Below are 16,090 nucleotides of genomic sequence, written 5' to 3'. Positions count from 1 at the left end.
AACCTATAAAAATAATTTTAAAATATTTTGAATGGCTCAGATGGTAAAGAATCTGCCTACAATGTGGGAGACCCAGGTTCAGTCCCTGGGTTGGGAAGATCCCCTGGAGAAGGACGTGGCTACCCACTCCAGTATTCTTGCCAGGAGAATTCCATGGACAGAGGAGCCTGGTGAGCTATAGTCCTTGGGGTCAAAAAGAGTCAAACACAACTGAGTGACTAACACTTTCACACCTTTTTTTAAAAGGCACTTTACACACATATATATAGGTTCACAGGACTCTTACAGTCCATTTAGCACTATTTATCTGTTCAGCAAATCATTAGGAAAGTTACTGTGTGTCAGGCACTGTGCTATATACTAGATGTTCATGGTGAGAAAACTAGACCCAGAAACCTGGCCTCTTTTCACTCTTTGCAAGCCCAGGACCTTGACTGAGCCTGACAGAGCCTGTTGGAGATTTTCAAGTCAGGTAGCCCTGCTCCAGGTTGGGTGTCAAGGCCACTGGGTAACAGTGTGTGGCTGCCTCTCAGATCTCTCAGCCTCAACCCCTTCATCTGTGAAATGGGATCAACAGCTCCTCCCTCAACTCAGAGTGGCTATAGAATTTTGAAGGATACTGTGCGTTGAATGCTTGTTTAGCAGACATGGGCCAGTGCCCGGCAGGGTACCCATGAGGTGGCAGGCAGTACTGAGCTGGAAGCTGCTCAGTAACCAAAGCCACCTCTTGGAGTTTTGTGTTTGATCCTCTGCATTGCCATTTACCAACTGTGGGGTTTCAGGGAAGTTACTTAACCTCTCTGAGCAGCTGAGTCTTTACATGACAGGTGGGCACGTGAGTGGCCATCCTATGGGATGTGATGATTAAAAAGATAATTCTGTGCCTAGTCTGGGATCTCCCCCACAATGTGCCCCTGCCAAAGAAGAGCCCAGGCACCCCAGCTGTGTGAACCTCTCTGAAATTACTGGTCTGGGAAATTTGTTGTGGGGACTAGGAGGAACATGCTGTGGTTTGGGGATATGCTTTTGTCTCAGGAACAGCCCCTGGGCAGGTCACCCCCAGACCCAGTGTAGAGTTTGCTCCCCAGCTTGAGGCTGAACACCCCACCAGACAGACCTCTCTGCACACTAACACCTCGTCTTCTCCCACAGGGTGCCGGGTTTGCGGGGTTCCTGTGGGACACGGCGGCCGGGGTGGAGCTGAGAGATGCCGCCTGGCAGGAGAGCTCGCCCGGCAACGGGCATGGGAAGCCGGTGGGCCCCAGCCCGTACCTCGCAAGGTTCAAGGTATTGCCCCTATTGCCCTGCGGGGCCACTCCTTCTGAAAAGGAAAAAAGCCCACTTTGAACTGTGAGCCAGAGAAGCTCACCTTTTTGCCTTGGTTTTATTCTCTCTCGGGGCTGGGTCAGCACACACACTTGGGGTTCCCTCAGCTGGGGAACTTGTCCAGAGCAGGAAGAAGAGGAATTTGGGGGAGATCGTAGCTCTGGTAACTTTGACTTCTGGGCAAGAAGGAGGTCAAATGGCTGTTTCCCAAACCTGATAAGCAGCAGAATCACCTGGAGAGATTTTCTTAAAGTCAGGGTTTCCTGGACCCTGCCCCCCCCCCCACCCACACACACAATGTCTGATTTCCAGAAGCACCTCCTGTGCTTCATCAGTGCTCTCAGTGCCGGGTAAGGAAGCCGGTCGTTTGAGAATCTCTGGATTAGACGGCAGCTGAACTGCTCTGAGGACACCCTTCTCTTACTAGGGAGAGGGAGAGCCCTCCAGGGGTCACTGGGACTTGGAAGGGCCTCAGAAGGACCTTCTGGGTGATGGGGCCACTGACACTTCCAGACAAGCCCTCTCTCTCCAGAGTTGGGAGCAGCAGGCATACCGACCTGGGTCTCTCCGATTCCCCTGGATGCCCTGGGAAGTATTTATGGACAGCAAACAGTCAGAAACTGGGCGTCAGGCAGGAGGAAAAGGCAGCAGCCGAAACAGGTCACCAAGTCAGCAGTCGGCCTTACTCGTCAGAAGACACAGGGTCGGGCGAGAGTGGTCCCTTATCACAGAGCCCAGCAAGCTAGCTGCTGGGCATCTGGGACACCCCCTTCTATATGCTCCAGAGCAGTTCTGGAGCCAGAGAGTTGCCGCAGACCTCAGCACGGTTTCTCTCTGGCAGCTCCAGGCTGGGGCTGCCTGTGAGCTGGCGGCTGTGCTGACTGTGGTCGGGGATCTAGCCCACACTTCCCACCTCCTCACTTGCAAAGCTGCAGAGATGCTGGGATTCCATGCGTATGCACACAACCCGGGGTGTCTGTGGGTTGTGCTTCTGATACTGGTGTATCAGTCAGCCAGCGATCACCCCTGAACCCTCCTCCCCAGGTCCCTTTTCTATGGAAAGTGGCTGCACTGGCTTTGGCCAAGAAAGGCAACAGGCAGAACCAGCTAGTGTCTCAAAGAGGTGGGCTGGTTTTAAAGACCATTAAGAAATGCTCTCAGATTGTGAGTTATTGCTCAAATCCTCTGAATGAAGTGATCCCCTGCACAGGTATGAGGCTCCTGTGCTTCGTGTCACATCCTAGGCCAGGCAAGCTGTGGGGACAGAGATGTGGCTTCTCTCCCCAGGCAGGGTTTCCTTGCCCACGGCCTGAAGGTGTCTCCCTTGAGGTCTGAGCCACAGCTGCAGAGAGAGCTCTCCTGGCTGGGTGGTGGTGATGGCAAACTGGGCGCCTCTGTAAGACGAAACTGGCAGCGCCCACTTGGGGGTGCCCTCTGCACACCCCCGCTTCCTGGCAGTGGTTAGTGTTTGTTGCCATAACAGAAGGGTGGGGTTGCCAGACTCAGAGCAGCTGAGCACTGCTTTGGGGCCCAGGAGACTGACTCTGACGTCATGATTCTGCTGCTGCACTGGGGATGCAGGAGGGGGCTTAGCCTGTGCTACCAGGGCTCAGCCAGCTTTCATTCTTCATGTTTGAAATCACTGAGCATCAGGCACCGAGATTTCGAGGGGGAAAGGGAGCACATAGCGGTGGGTGGGATGTGGGGAGGTGGGGAAGGAGGCGGGGCCCAGCTACAAATCCTGGCGGGGGGGTGGGAGGTGACAGGCTGGCCCTGTGGGGAGAGCCCCAGGTCTTCATTAACAACCAGCTGCTAGTGTCACCTCTTCCTCCTCCATAGTTGCTCAGAAGGGAAAAAAAAAGGCAACAAAAAATTGACATTTCTAGATGTGCCTGATTTTCCAGACCCTAAGGAGGAGTAAAGGGGTGCAATGTAGGGGATCCCTGTGACAGGACAAGAGAGGTCTTGGTCCTGCAAGGGCCTCAGGAAGCTCTTGCGACAGCTGCCTCTGCTTTCTCCAGTGTGAGCTGCCTTGTGTACGTTTACCGCCGTCACTGTTTGCAAAGCTGCTTGGGGGTTGGAGGTAACGGGCGCAGGCAATAAGAGCATCTCAACCTGTCTCTGGTGCTTTGTTTCATCTTGCCCAGGTAGGAAGTCATGACTTGACGCTGGTGAACCTTCACCTGGCGACCCTGACCTTCCCAGGGGGTGAGAACCTGAGCAAGAATCACAGTGACAGTCATCGCTGGGCTAGCTTCACACAGACCTTGCAGGAAACCCTGAAAGGTAGGAACCCTCTTCCTGTGCGGCTGGGCTGGCAGCTCCCACTTCTGCAGGGTAGGTGAGGGGTGCCCCTTCCCAGTGTCTCTCCCCTCCCTTAGGCTGGCTGTGCTGTGGGCAGCGATGCGTACTGAGTGAGGGACAGGAAACCGCCACACCGCCTGTATCCTGGGCAGCGCAGTGCCCCGTGTGCGCTCACAGCTTTGTCTCTGTGGGTCTGGCATGTGGGTTCCGTGGTGGGGTTTTGTGGCTCTCCAGCCTCCCTTTGATGGACAGGATTGGGAGAAGGAGAATGATGAGAAGTGATGGCGCCCCGTGCCCCCCGCCATGGGCTCTGCTGCCCCCCGTCACGGGCCCCGTGCCCCCCGTCATGGGCTCCGCTGCCCCCCGGGTGCTCCCGTGGTGGTGTCCCCTGAAGATGTGCACCTGCTCTTCTTGGGAAAGAGAGTTGGTGACGAGGGGAGTGGGGAAATCCTGATGAGTCCTCTCCTTCCTGGTGGATTGCAGATCTTGCTGACAGAGCCCTGAAATGACAGAAACACTAGACTTGAATCTTGGCTCCTTCAATGGTGGTAGGATGTCTGGGAGGTCACCACTCTTCAGGGGCTGACAGTGCTAACTTCACAGGGTGCCCAGGGCTAGGTGACCTTCTGATGAAGGACCCAGGATATGGTAGGGGCTCAGCAGACATGAGTTGAGGGGGATTAAGAGAACACTGAAAAGGGCAGAACTTCAGAAGACAGGTGGACTCTGCTTTCCAGCTCTGCCCCCAATAATACCAAACATTTGCTGTGCGTGGCTTACAAGGAGGAAGAGTTGAAAGCTGACACAGCTGTAAAGACTGCTGCTGCTGCTGCTGCTGCTAAGTCACTTCAGTCGTGTCCGACTCTGTGCGATCCCATAGATAGCAGCCCACCAGGCTCCCCCGTCCCTGGGATTCTCCAGGCAAGAACACTGGAGTGGGTTGCCATTTCCTCCTCCAATGCATGAAAGTGAAAAGTGAAAGTGAAGTCGCTCAGTCGTGTCCGACTCAGCGACCCCATGGACTGCAGCCCACCAGGCTCCTCCATCCATGGGATTTTCCAGGCAAGAGTACTAGAGTGGGGTGCCATTGCCTTACTGGGGTGTGATCAGTTTGGCTTGTTTTTTTCAGAGCACTGAGCTGCTCCAGGTGAGGTTTCACAGCTGGAGGCCTGCAGTTCTCTTCTGTATTCCAGAGTCTTAATCCGTATTCCTAGCTTGCTAAGCCTTTTTTCCCTTGTTAAATTGGCCCCCCACAAGGTGATTTATGAAGATTTGGCTACAGAGATAGTTCAAAGATTGTTCATTTTGAAAAGAGTTTTATCATGGTAAAATATATATGACATGAGACTTACCATCTTAACCATTTTTAAGTTACTTGTAACTTAAAGTATATTTAAGTATATTTACATTATTTTATAATAATGGTTTTAAGTATATTTACATTATTTTATAGCCATTACCACCATCCATCACTAGAGCTTTTTCATCTTCCCAGACTGAAACTCTGTGCCCATTAAACACAAATTCCCTTCCCTCCAAGACCCTGACAGCCACCTTTCTACTTTATTTCTGTGAACTTGACCTCTCTAGGTATCTCATCTAAATGGAACCTTACAATATTTGTCCCTTTGTGGCCAGTTTATTTCACTTACGTTATGTCTTTATGGCTTGTAGTATACATCAGAATTTCCTTTCATTTTTATGGCCAAATACTATTCCATGTGTCTGTCAATGGACACTTGGGTTATTGCCATCTTTTGGCTGTTATGGATAATGCTCTTATGAACATTGAGGTACAGCTTACATTTCAAACCAGGATGTGCTGCGAATAGCGTTCTCCTTAAATTGTGAGTCTTTGGGCTAAAAAAAAAAAGTCAGAAAGCTGTTTAAGTAAAGGTACTTCATCCAAGGAGCAACCATGTGGGAGATTGTTCACCCATGGCTAGACTCTAACCCATTATGAAGGATGACTTGACAGCTTTTAAAACTCTGGACATTTCTGTTGTTCTTGATTTCAGACTTTTGCTTTATATGGAAGGAGGAAGGGAATGTGCCAGTCCCTTACTTCTCTGATAACCATAGGCCCTGCTATCTTTTCGGATAATTCTGGTAGGGATCAGGTGTTTGTCAGAAGACCTGGGCAGCGTATTGTTTCAAGCTGCCAGGGACGATTGAGCCACAGTCTGACTCAGCCTTGACGTGCCCAGGTAAGGACAGTGACTCATGTCCCCGTGTCCCCCTGCATTTAACTAACGTCCAGCCTATTGTTAACTGGTGACACAGCAGAGCTGTGGAATCAGGAAGTGCTGCAACCTGCCCAAGCGGCAGCTCGGGTAAATCGATGAGCAGAGGCAGCTTGGCTCAAACAAAGACTGAACTTTATTCCACAGGCTTCTTTCTATCAGAGCAAACAGAGTCGGCTTGACTAGCAAACCCTGGACCTTTCCACCTTTGTCTGGAACGTACGCCCAGGTTGACTGACGTCAGTGAGGGCTCAGGGTGGGGTGCCCATCCACTGATGGAATTTCAGCAAGGGTCGAACAAGGCAGGGCCATGCTTGGCATCTGAGTAAGACTTACCCCTAGCGGGGCCGGGCTCCTGCTATTGTCGCTGGCATTTTATAAATCGAGGACTCTGAGAAAGTCAGCCCCAAATATTATCCCTTCACTCCTGGAAAATGTGTGCACTCAGTAGTGTCTGATTCTTTGTGGCCCCAGAGACTAGCCTGCCAGGCGGCTCCTCTGGCTGTGGGATTCTCCAGGCACGAATACTGGAGTGGATTGCCATGCCCTCCTCCAGGGGAATCTTCCTGACCCAGGGGTCGAACCTGCATCTTCTGGGTCTCCTGCATTGGCAAGCATGTTATTTACCACTAGGGAGACCTGGGAAGCCCTAACTCCTAGAAACTCAGTGGGTACCTGTGGAGCCCACCCTGGCGGACAGCTTCCTAGGAGAATTTAGGGCCCTGCACATCTGTGGGTTGTCAGAGGCAGGGAGTGTCTCCATGTCATCACCAAACTGCTTTAACCGAAGTAGATGAATTGTAAGAAACCTGGACAGTCCAATTCAAAATTAGCCATTATTTTCATTCCCGAAGTTACACAGAGCTTGGTTTATTGATGCCTGACACCAGCATCTCTCCTGGGTTCAGAATTTTCTTTTCTTAAAAGAAAAAAAAAAAAAAATATATATATATATATATATATATCTTTTCTTAAAAGAAAAAAATATATATTTTTTGTCAGTGCCGAGTCTTCACTGTGGCACACGGGCTTTCTCTAGTTGCAGCACAAAGGCTTCTCGTTGCGGTGGCTTCTCTTGATGTGGAGCACAGGCTGTAGGGTGCGCAGTCTTCATCAGCTGTGGCTTTGGGGCTCTAGAGCATAGCCTTAACAGTTGTGGTACGCGGGCTTAGTTGCCCCGTGGCATGTGGGATCGTCCCAGACCAGGGATTGAACCCATGTCTCTTGCACTGGCCAGTGGATTCTTTACCACTGAGCTACCAGGAAAAACCCCAGAACTGTCTTCTTTTGGCTCAAATATTTCATGTTTGTATCCTAATGAAAACCTCTCATAATATTGAAATCTTTTGTCTCAGTCTTTCCTAAGTTTTCCTTGAAATTTAATAAAGGTACATCTTTCTATTCATTCCTTTTAAAAGCTACGTTGCACCTTAATTGTGCAGTTTTCCTCACGCTTCGTTTACCATTTCTTCCGTGCGTGTTTCTCTTACGTCTGCCAGGCAGCAGGCTCTGTTCCAAGCGTGTGGGGCTTTTCCATCCTAGCTCTTTGTCCTGGATTTGAGGGCTTGGTGGCTTTGGTTAGAGCCTCAGCTTCTTACCTGCAAGAGGTCCCCAGCACACGGTGACGACTCAGTGGAGGGTCATTGACACTGGCCTCTTAGGAGTTGTTATTAGTATTATTCATAAGTTGACTTTCCTGTTGAAAGTTCGCCGTGATTTCTCAAGACCAGCTTAGTTGGGCTCGCCCTGCTTTGGGTGCCAGGGTTGTTAGGCTCTAGCATGAGGGTCAGATGCCTCTCTGTCAGTCATACAATGGCTGCAGGAAGGGCTTCCTTCCATCCCCTTCCCTCCCTCAGGCCCCCTGGGAGAGGGTGTCATGTGCAGAACGTGAGTGCCCTCTGCTGGTGGCTTATGTCATTTCACTTTGGATTTCTTAATCTCACGACTGAGCGACTTCCCTTTCACTTTTCACTTTCATGCATTGGAGAAGGAAATGGCAACCCACTCCAGTGTTCTTGCCTGGAGAATCCCAGGGACATGGGAGCCTGGTGGGCTGCCGTCTATGGGGTCACACAGAGTTGGACACAACTGAAGTGACTTAGCAGCAGCAGCAGCCCTTGTTATTGATGTGTATTCAAGTCCACGAAGATTTGTTGAGTGTCTCAGATGCATTTGGCCCTTGGTTATGAACTGCTTTCTTTAAAGCTTTCCTTGCAATGTTTCTCCCTGTGATAACGTGGCTCTCCTGAGGGGAACTTCGAGACAGGAAGTGATGGTCAGGCAGTGGACGGGAATCCCAGGGAGCCAAGTTGGGTCTCACTGTCCTTTTCTGAATGTCTCCTCACTTGGGAAAATACTTCATAACTATCCCACTTACTCTTGTAAATCAAACTAGAGTTTGAGAGAGCTGTTGAAAATACTTTAAAGTATTTTGCCCTATATTAGTGTGCTGGGGTTCCATAACAAAACACCACAGACTGGATGGCTTAAACAACAGGCATTTATTTTCTTACAGTCCTGAAGGCTAGGAAGTCCATGATCAAGGTGTTGGCAGGGTCGGTTCCTTCTGAGGACTCTCCTCGGCTTACAGATGACTGTCTTCTTCCTGTGTCTCCACTCGGGCTTCCTTCTGTGCTCAATAAATGTTTTTGAGCTTTTGTTAACGATCTGGGCAAGACCCTTAGGGCCTTTCTGTGCTACGAGATTCGGAACCCATGATCCAGAACAGAGGTGATGTTGACATCACACCAACCTAATGTGTCACTAACCTACTCTGGGAGCTTGGGTGTGGGGTCGGGGGGCGGTGAGGGGGTGTTGCACAAGGAACTTGGAAGAATTGGGAGAATAAGAACCATGCCACAGTTCTAATCCTGGAGAGTCAGATCAGACACTCACGATCCTACTTAAATGAGTGGTGGTCAGTGCTGGGTTAACTTCCCACCACCTCTTACATTTCTGAATTTCTCTCTTCCACTTCTAGGAGAAAAAGACGTGATAGTTTTAGGGGATTTTGGCCAGGGGCCAGACAGCAGTGACTATGATATCTTGAGGAAAGAAAAATTCCACCACCTGATCCCCGCACACACCTTTACCAACATCAGCACCAAGAATCCTCAAGGCTCGAAGACTCTGGACAACATCTGGATCAGTAAAAGCTTAAAGAAGGTTTTCACAGGTAAAGCACACGTGCTGTTCAGAAACAGGGAGAGTCACCTGTCTGAGCTGGCAGTTCACGATTGTCTGGTTTGAGCGAGAGTCAGGAGTGACCTTCCCTCCTCTGCAGGCATTTATGAGGTTACTGTTGAGGCGGCTGTATAATTATCTTTCACACAGAGCCACTTTTAAGAGTGAAAGGGTTCTGAAAACTAAGTAAAAGGCATTCACTGACCTACATCAGGGACAAAGCCGATGCGTGCCGGGCAGACCTGGCTATCGACTGGTAGCACTGGGTCGCTGCTGCGAACTTGCTCTGCTGCGCTGAGTAGGGGCCACCCTCTAGTTGTGGCGCGTGGGCTTCTCCCTGCAGTGCTTCCTCTTGTAGGGCATGGGTTCCAGGGCATGTGGGCTTCAGGAGTGCGGCTCACGGGCTCTAGAGCGTGGGCTCAGCAGTTGTAGTACACGGGCTCAGTTGCCCTACGACTTGTGGAATCTCCCTAGACCAGAATTCAAACCCATGTCCCTTACATTGGCAGGTGGATTCTTATCCACTGGCCAGCAGGAAAGCCCCAGCTTAGCCTAATTTTAAGGATACTTAGCCCTTCAGCAAACAGTTCTCAAGCCCTGTCATATTCAGGCAGTGTGCTGTGGCCTGAGATTTACCCACATGCCATCAGCACCCTGCAGAGCAGCAGTTGGCGGTGAGCTGACATGTTACCTGGCATCACTATAGGATGCTGAAGTGCCTTAGGCAGGACTCTGCCGGACCAGGGTGTGGTGGGTGGCCTCAGCACTGAAAAGCACTCCCCCAAACCAGTCACTTGCTGAGCAGACCTTGGGTCATGAAACAGTCATAAAAATACAGAAGCGGCAGTAGGGTCTTTGGATGTAAGATAAGAGTAAGATAAGCACCAACAGTTTGAAAAGTGTCAGTTGATCAGTTGTAGTTGTGTCCGACTCTTTGTAGCCCCCCAGGCTCCTCTGTCCATGTGATTTTCCAGGCAAGAATACTGGAGTGGATAGCCATTCTCTTCCCCAAGGGATCTTCCTGACCCAGGGATCAAACCCGTCTCCTGCATTGCAGGCAGATTCTTTACTGTCTGAGTCACCAGAGAAGCCCTTACTAAACACAAATAGTTGCAGATTATACTTAAGAGAAATGTTAAAAAAAAATTAAGTACCAATGCTGGAGTCTCACTGTGAGACCAGGACTTGCAGCCAAGACTTGGATCCTCAGGACTAGAATTTCCAGTCCTGGGCACCAGTGTCCTGTTGGACTGTGTCATAGGAAAATCAAAAGGATGAAGAAAGTGGGTCTCAGAGGGAGTGTCAGTCATCAGGCTGGGCGAGACGCAGTCTGCAGAAACGCATCGCTGGCTAGACAGAGGTTGGTGGCGACAGGAGGCGGTGCTGGAGTGCTTGAGCAGACAGGGCTGGGGGAAAGCTAGAAGCTGTTGCCTCCGTCCCTTGCTCTTCAGCTGTAGAAAGCGAGGTGCAGGGAGGAGCGGCCCCCATCCCAGAACTCACACCAGAACCCAGGCCTGAAAGTGAAGGTGTTAGTTGCTTAGTTCAGGTCAGTTCAGTCGCTCAGTCGTGTCCGACTCTGTGACCCCATGGACTGCAGCACACCAGGCCTCCCTGCCCATCACCAACTCCCAGAGTTTACTCAAACTCATGTCCATTGAGTCAGGGATGCCATCCAGCCATCTCATCCTCCGTTGTCCCCTTCTCCTCCCGCCTTCAATATTTCCCAGCATCAAGGTCTTTTCAGATGAGTCAGTTCTTCAAATCACGTGGTCAATATCTTGGAGTTTCAGCTTCAGCATTAGTCCTTCCAGTGAATATTCAGGACTGATCTCCTTTAGGATGGACTGGTTGGATCTCCTTGCAGTCCAAGGGACTCTCAAGAGTCTTCTCCAACACCACACTTCAAAAGCATCAATTCTTCAGCGCTCAGCTTTCTTTATGGTTCAACTCTCACATCCATACATGACTACTGGAAAAACCATAGTTTGACTATATGGACCTTTGACGGCAAAGTAATTTCTCTGCTTTTTAATATGCTGTCTAGGTTGGTCATAACTTTCCTTCCAAGGAGCAAGCATGTTTTAATTTCATGGATGCAGTCACCATCTGCAGTGATTTTGGAGCCCCCAAAATAAAGTCTGCCACTGTTTCCATTGCTTCCCCATCTTTTTGCCATGAAGTGATGGGACCAGATGCCATGATGTTAGTTTTCTGAATGTTGAGTTTTAAGCCAACTTTTTCACTCTCCTCTTTCACTTTCATCAAGAGTCTTAGTTGTTCTTAGCTTTCTGCCATAAGGGTGGTGTCATCTGCATATCTGAGGTTATTGATATTTCTCCCCGTAATCTTGATTCCAGCTTGTGCTTCCTCCAGCCCAGCGTTTCTCATGATGTACTCTGCATATAAGTTATATAAGCAGGGTGACAATATACAGCCTTGACGTACTCCTTTTCCTATTTGGAACCAGTCTGTTGTTCCATGTCTGGTTCTAACTGCTGCTTCCTGACCTGCACACAGATTTCTCAGTAGGCAGGTCAGGTGGTCTGGTATTCCCATCTCTTTCAGAATTTTCCACAGTTGCTTAGTCATGTCTGACTCTTTGTGACCCCATGGACTATAGCCTGCCAGGCTCCTCCGTCCATGGAATTCTCTAGGCAAGAATAGTGGAGTGGGTTGCCATTCCCTTCTCCAGGGTTTCTTCACAACCCCAGGGATTGAACCCAGGTCTCCTGATTGCAGGAGATAGGTTCTATACCGTTTCAGCCTCTAGGGAAGCCACCGGAGCCCAGGCCTGGGTCTGTTTGATTCTCTGGGGCGGTTCTCACTGAGGGCCATGGCCATGCTTCTAACTGCTCTGTCCTTTCTTCTGTGACTCTTCCCCTGTTTCTTAAACATACCTTAAGCTTCACATGTTTCTAAACTTTGACTTTAAAAATGCCTTTGCTGCTGCTGCTGCTAAGTCGCTTCAGTCGTGTCCAACTCTGTGCGACCCCAGAGATGGCAGCCCACCAGGCTCCCCCATCCCTGGGATTCTCCAGGCAAGAACACTGGAGTGGATTGCCATTTCTTTCTCCAATGCATGAAAGTGAAAGTGAAGTTGCTCAGTTCTGTCCGACTCTTCGCAACCCCATGGACTGCAGCCTACCAGGCTCCTCCATCCATGGGATTTTCCAGGCAAGAGTACTGGAGTGGGGTGCCATTGCCTTCTCCAAGCCTTTACTAGCTCATAAACTTCTGTAACTCTCTCTTCTTTACCCTTTTTGTAGAACTTTCTCCTTTCCCACCCTCCTTTGCAGCTTTGCTTTGTGAAATAGGACCTTCACTTTGGACACCTTTGTGGGAACTGTGTACCTGTGTCGAACACTTACCCTCGCTGGTCAGATTGCAAGTGTTTGCGAAGTAAGGACGGGGTGGGGGCCAGGAGGTGTGCAAATGGGCAGGAGGCCTGGACCCAGGGTAGTTTCAGCGCCTCCTTGGCAAACCCTCACTTGTCTGGGAAATCCAATGGGCTGAGACAGTTCATTTGCACAGGCAAGCCAGGTGACTGAGGGGTCTCGTCAGGGAGCCCAGGCTTGCAAACTATACAGCGTTGGCCTCCACCCACCAGCTTGCGGCCCTCCCTCACCTCCCATCCTGACCTCTGGGTCTGTCTTCCCTCTGCCTCCAGGCCACTGGGCTGTAGTGAGAGAAGGCCTCACGAACCCTTGGATTCCAGATAACTGGTCTTGGGGCGGAGTGGCTTCTGAACACTGCCCTGTGCTTGCGGAGTTTTACACGGAGAAGGACTGGACCAGGAAGGAAGGCCCTCGGAGCGGCAATGGGCTCACCCTGGAGCGGAGTGAAGCCAACATTAAACACGAGCGATGATGGCCCCGAATGGGCGTTCCGCCCCCTGACCCCGGGGAGCTTGCCCTCCCCCGTGAAGATGCAGAGCCAGAACCGCCTGCCCTTTTGTCCTCGTTCTGACAGTGGACAGTGCTTGGGCTGTGACCCGGCTGCCTTCCTCACAGAGTTTGTGGACTCTCATGGGGGAGGGAGCCCAGCGGGCCCTCAAGGTGCTGGATGGTCTGATCAGAAGCCGGGTAGAGAACTGGAATGTCTGATCTGTGGATGCCGCCGGCCTCAGCCACTGGGGATGATCACCCCACTGCCTGGACTGCAGCTCAAGGGGAATAGCAGTGGAGGCTGGAGGCAGAGCTCTCGTTCCTGACCACCAGTCTGCGATGTTCTGACTGCAAATTCTGTGAAAAGCTTTTAACTCGAGCACTCTCCTCAAATATTTTGAGTGATGATTTTTAGTTTTGTTTTGAAAAAATAAACAGAGATGAGCCTGCCTGGCCGCATTGAGAGCCTGGGGGCAGTCCCCTGTCCTGTGTTTCGTGCCCGCTTCTGATGTCTTGGGCTGGGTGGGGAAGGGGAGAGGCTGTGGTCTGCAGTGTCCTGAACACAAGGCACCCCTTGTGCATCCTCGCCTTGAGATCCTGCAGAGGTTCCCATCACACCCTCATTGACCCCTGGGGATCTCTGTCCAATCTTTAGATTGTCTCCTCCCTGCCATCCAGTGCTTCATCCTCTGACCCCTCTACTGGACCATCTATCACTTTGAAGAACCATTTGAATGATTTCCTTTCCTCCTCCTCCATTCAATTCAGTTCACCTTCAGTTCCCCAGCATTCTCTACCCAGAGCCTCCATCTGCTGATCCTGAGGAATAGCTGTTAATTCTGGATCCCCAGGAAGCTAAGCCTGGGAGCATCAGGAGAGGGAGGGTCCTCCCTTGAGGGTGGGTGTTGGGGGTACGGGGCGGGAAGTGTGGGTTAACTGCCACCAAATACTCTTTTCTTCCCAAGTTGGGGTCTCTTGTAGGTCCCCAAGAGACTGGGATTATAATGCCCATTTCACAGCTGAAGAAACAGGCTTATGGAGTTTCACCTCCTGAAGGTCACACAGCCAGTTAGTACATAGACGGATCCACACTCAGTCTAAAGCCCACGCACACATGTCAGCCCTATGCTGCTGATACTGTGTGAGAGAGTTAACAATGGCAGTGAATGTGTGGACCACCATCACCACCAGTGGGAATCTAGTGACTTGAAACCCAGGGCTGGATGGGCAGTGAAAGGGGCCCTGTCCATCAAAGGATGGACACCTGGGGCATCAGGCTCCCCAGGAGCATCATTGGTCATGAGCACAGGAAGGAAACCCCTTTCTGAGAGCTTTTTGAGTACCTGGTCATTACCCATTACTACTCCCAGGAGCTGTCTCTCCAGTGGGTGGGTGAGCAAGCGCCTGGAGACCTGGAACCTGTGATAGCTGAGTCTTAACTGAAAGCAGTCGAATTAGAATGAAGAGTCGTGGTGGGTAGGAAGGGGTGCTTCTCAGCTGAGCTGATCTTTTTTGGTACTTTATCTGCAGTTAAAACTTCCACCTGCATTCACCATTCAGATGCTCCAAGTTCTTTTAGCCAGATTTTTGCACAAAACTGTGGAAAGAAAAGGCCTTCTTAGGTGAGAAGAGGGGAGAAAAATCCAACTAAACGACCTTTGTGACAGTCCCTTGATTTGAGCTGGAGGCTGGGGAGCTGAATGGTAGGCCATACACTGGCATTTGCTCAGTGCCTCTGCTCAGTCTTGGCTGGATGCATACTCATGCCCCAGACGCAGAGTGGGAGTGCGTGTTACCTGAGGACCCCAGAAGTGAAGGCATTGCTCGGTAGCCACAGGCCCAGGGTTTGAAGGCTGCAGACCTGGCTGCAGAGTCCCAGCTCTGCTGTGTCCAAGCTGTGGCCCCTGCAGGTTCTGCTTGTCTGGGTGAGTCCTGGGTTTCTTATCCATTAAGTGAGGATAGAACCCCTCAGGGCTGCAGAAAATAAATAGTTCAGTTCAGTTCAGTCGCTCAGTCGTGTCCGACTCTTCGCGACCCCATGAATCGCAGCACACCAGGCCTCCCTGTCCATCACCATCTCCCGGAGTTCACTCAAACTCACGTCCATCGAGTCACTGATGCCATCCAGCCATCTCATCCTCTGTCGTCCCCTTCTCCTCCTGCCCCCAATCCCTCCCAGCATCAGAGTCTTTTCCAATGAGTCAACTCTTCCCATGAGGTGTCCAAAGTACTGGAGCTTCAGCTTTAGCATCATTCCTTCCAAAGAGATCCTAGGGTTGATCTCCTTCAGAATGGACTGGTTGGATCTCCTTGCAGTCCAAGGGACCCTCAAGAGTCTTCTCCAACACCATAGTTCAAAAGCGTCAATTCTTCGGCGCTCAGCCTTCTTCACAGTCCAACTCTCACATCCATACATGACCACAGGAAAAACCATAGCCTTGACTAGACGGACCTTAGTCGGCAAAGTAATGTCTGCTTTTGAATATACTATCTAGGTTGGTCATAACTTTTCTTCCAAGGAGTAAGCGTCTTTTAATTTCATGGCTGCAGTCACCATCTGCAGTGATTTTGGAGCCCCCCAAAATAAAGTCTGACACTGTTTCCACTGTTTCCCCATCTATTTCCCAGAGAATAAATAACACCCATAAAATTCTCAGCATGCTCTCTGACCACAGAGCTCAACTTCAGGAGGGGTGCTCATTCCCCCTGACACATGGTGAGAACTCAACAAGCATCAGTATTTTAAAATAATTCTATTTTTTGCTGTCTTCGTTTTATCCCCGGAGTTTCTGTTACCCTCAACTGGAACAGATGCTTCGTGGCTCCCCAACAGTATGTTATCCTGGACTGTCCACTGGTCCAGCTGAGCTCTCAAAAGTAAGGATCTGCACCAGGTGGAGCCTGTCACTGATCATCCCGCCCCACATTCCACTAAGACCCAAAGGCTCTGGAAGCGTCCAAGACTGCCCTTCACAGCTCCCCCTGGCGGAGAAACTTGGTAGGACACCCAGTAAATCATCCAGAAACAGAACCTGTGCTTTTTTTCTGCTTGAGTTGACAGGATATGGCCTACTGTCTCCCAGAACGAGTAATAGCTGGATTCAGACGTGGAATCTTAAGTGGTATCGTCGCTGGTCTAACGGTGGGCAC

General features: G+C 50.6%; 1 protein-coding gene across 2 annotated transcripts in view; it reads left to right on the top strand.

Moving 5' to 3' along the window:
- The window catches only part of EEPD1 (endonuclease/exonuclease/phosphatase family domain containing 1), a 123,856-nt gene extending 110,425 nt beyond the window's left edge, over positions 1-13,431 (top strand). For both annotated transcript variants that reach the window (XM_069588049.1, XM_069588050.1), the window contains exons 5-8: positions 1,153-1,287; positions 3,474-3,612; positions 8,854-9,048; positions 12,724-13,431. In XM_069588049.1, coding sequence (XP_069444150.1) covers positions 1,153-1,287; positions 3,474-3,612; positions 8,854-9,048; positions 12,724-12,923 — 669 coding nt within the window. In that variant the 3' untranslated portion in view covers positions 12,924-13,431. The remainder of the gene's footprint in view (positions 1-1,152; positions 1,288-3,473; positions 3,613-8,853; positions 9,049-12,723) is intronic.
- The last annotated feature ends 2,659 nt before the right edge of the window (positions 13,432-16,090 follow it).

Source organism: Ovis canadensis, chromosome 4 (genome assembly GCF_042477335.2).
Source record: "Ovis canadensis isolate MfBH-ARS-UI-01 breed Bighorn chromosome 4, ARS-UI_OviCan_v2, whole genome shotgun sequence".
NCBI lineage: Eukaryota > Metazoa > Chordata > Mammalia > Artiodactyla > Bovidae > Ovis > Ovis canadensis.
Note: the sequence above shows the minus strand (reverse complement) of the source record. Positions and strands in the feature narration are given on the sequence as shown.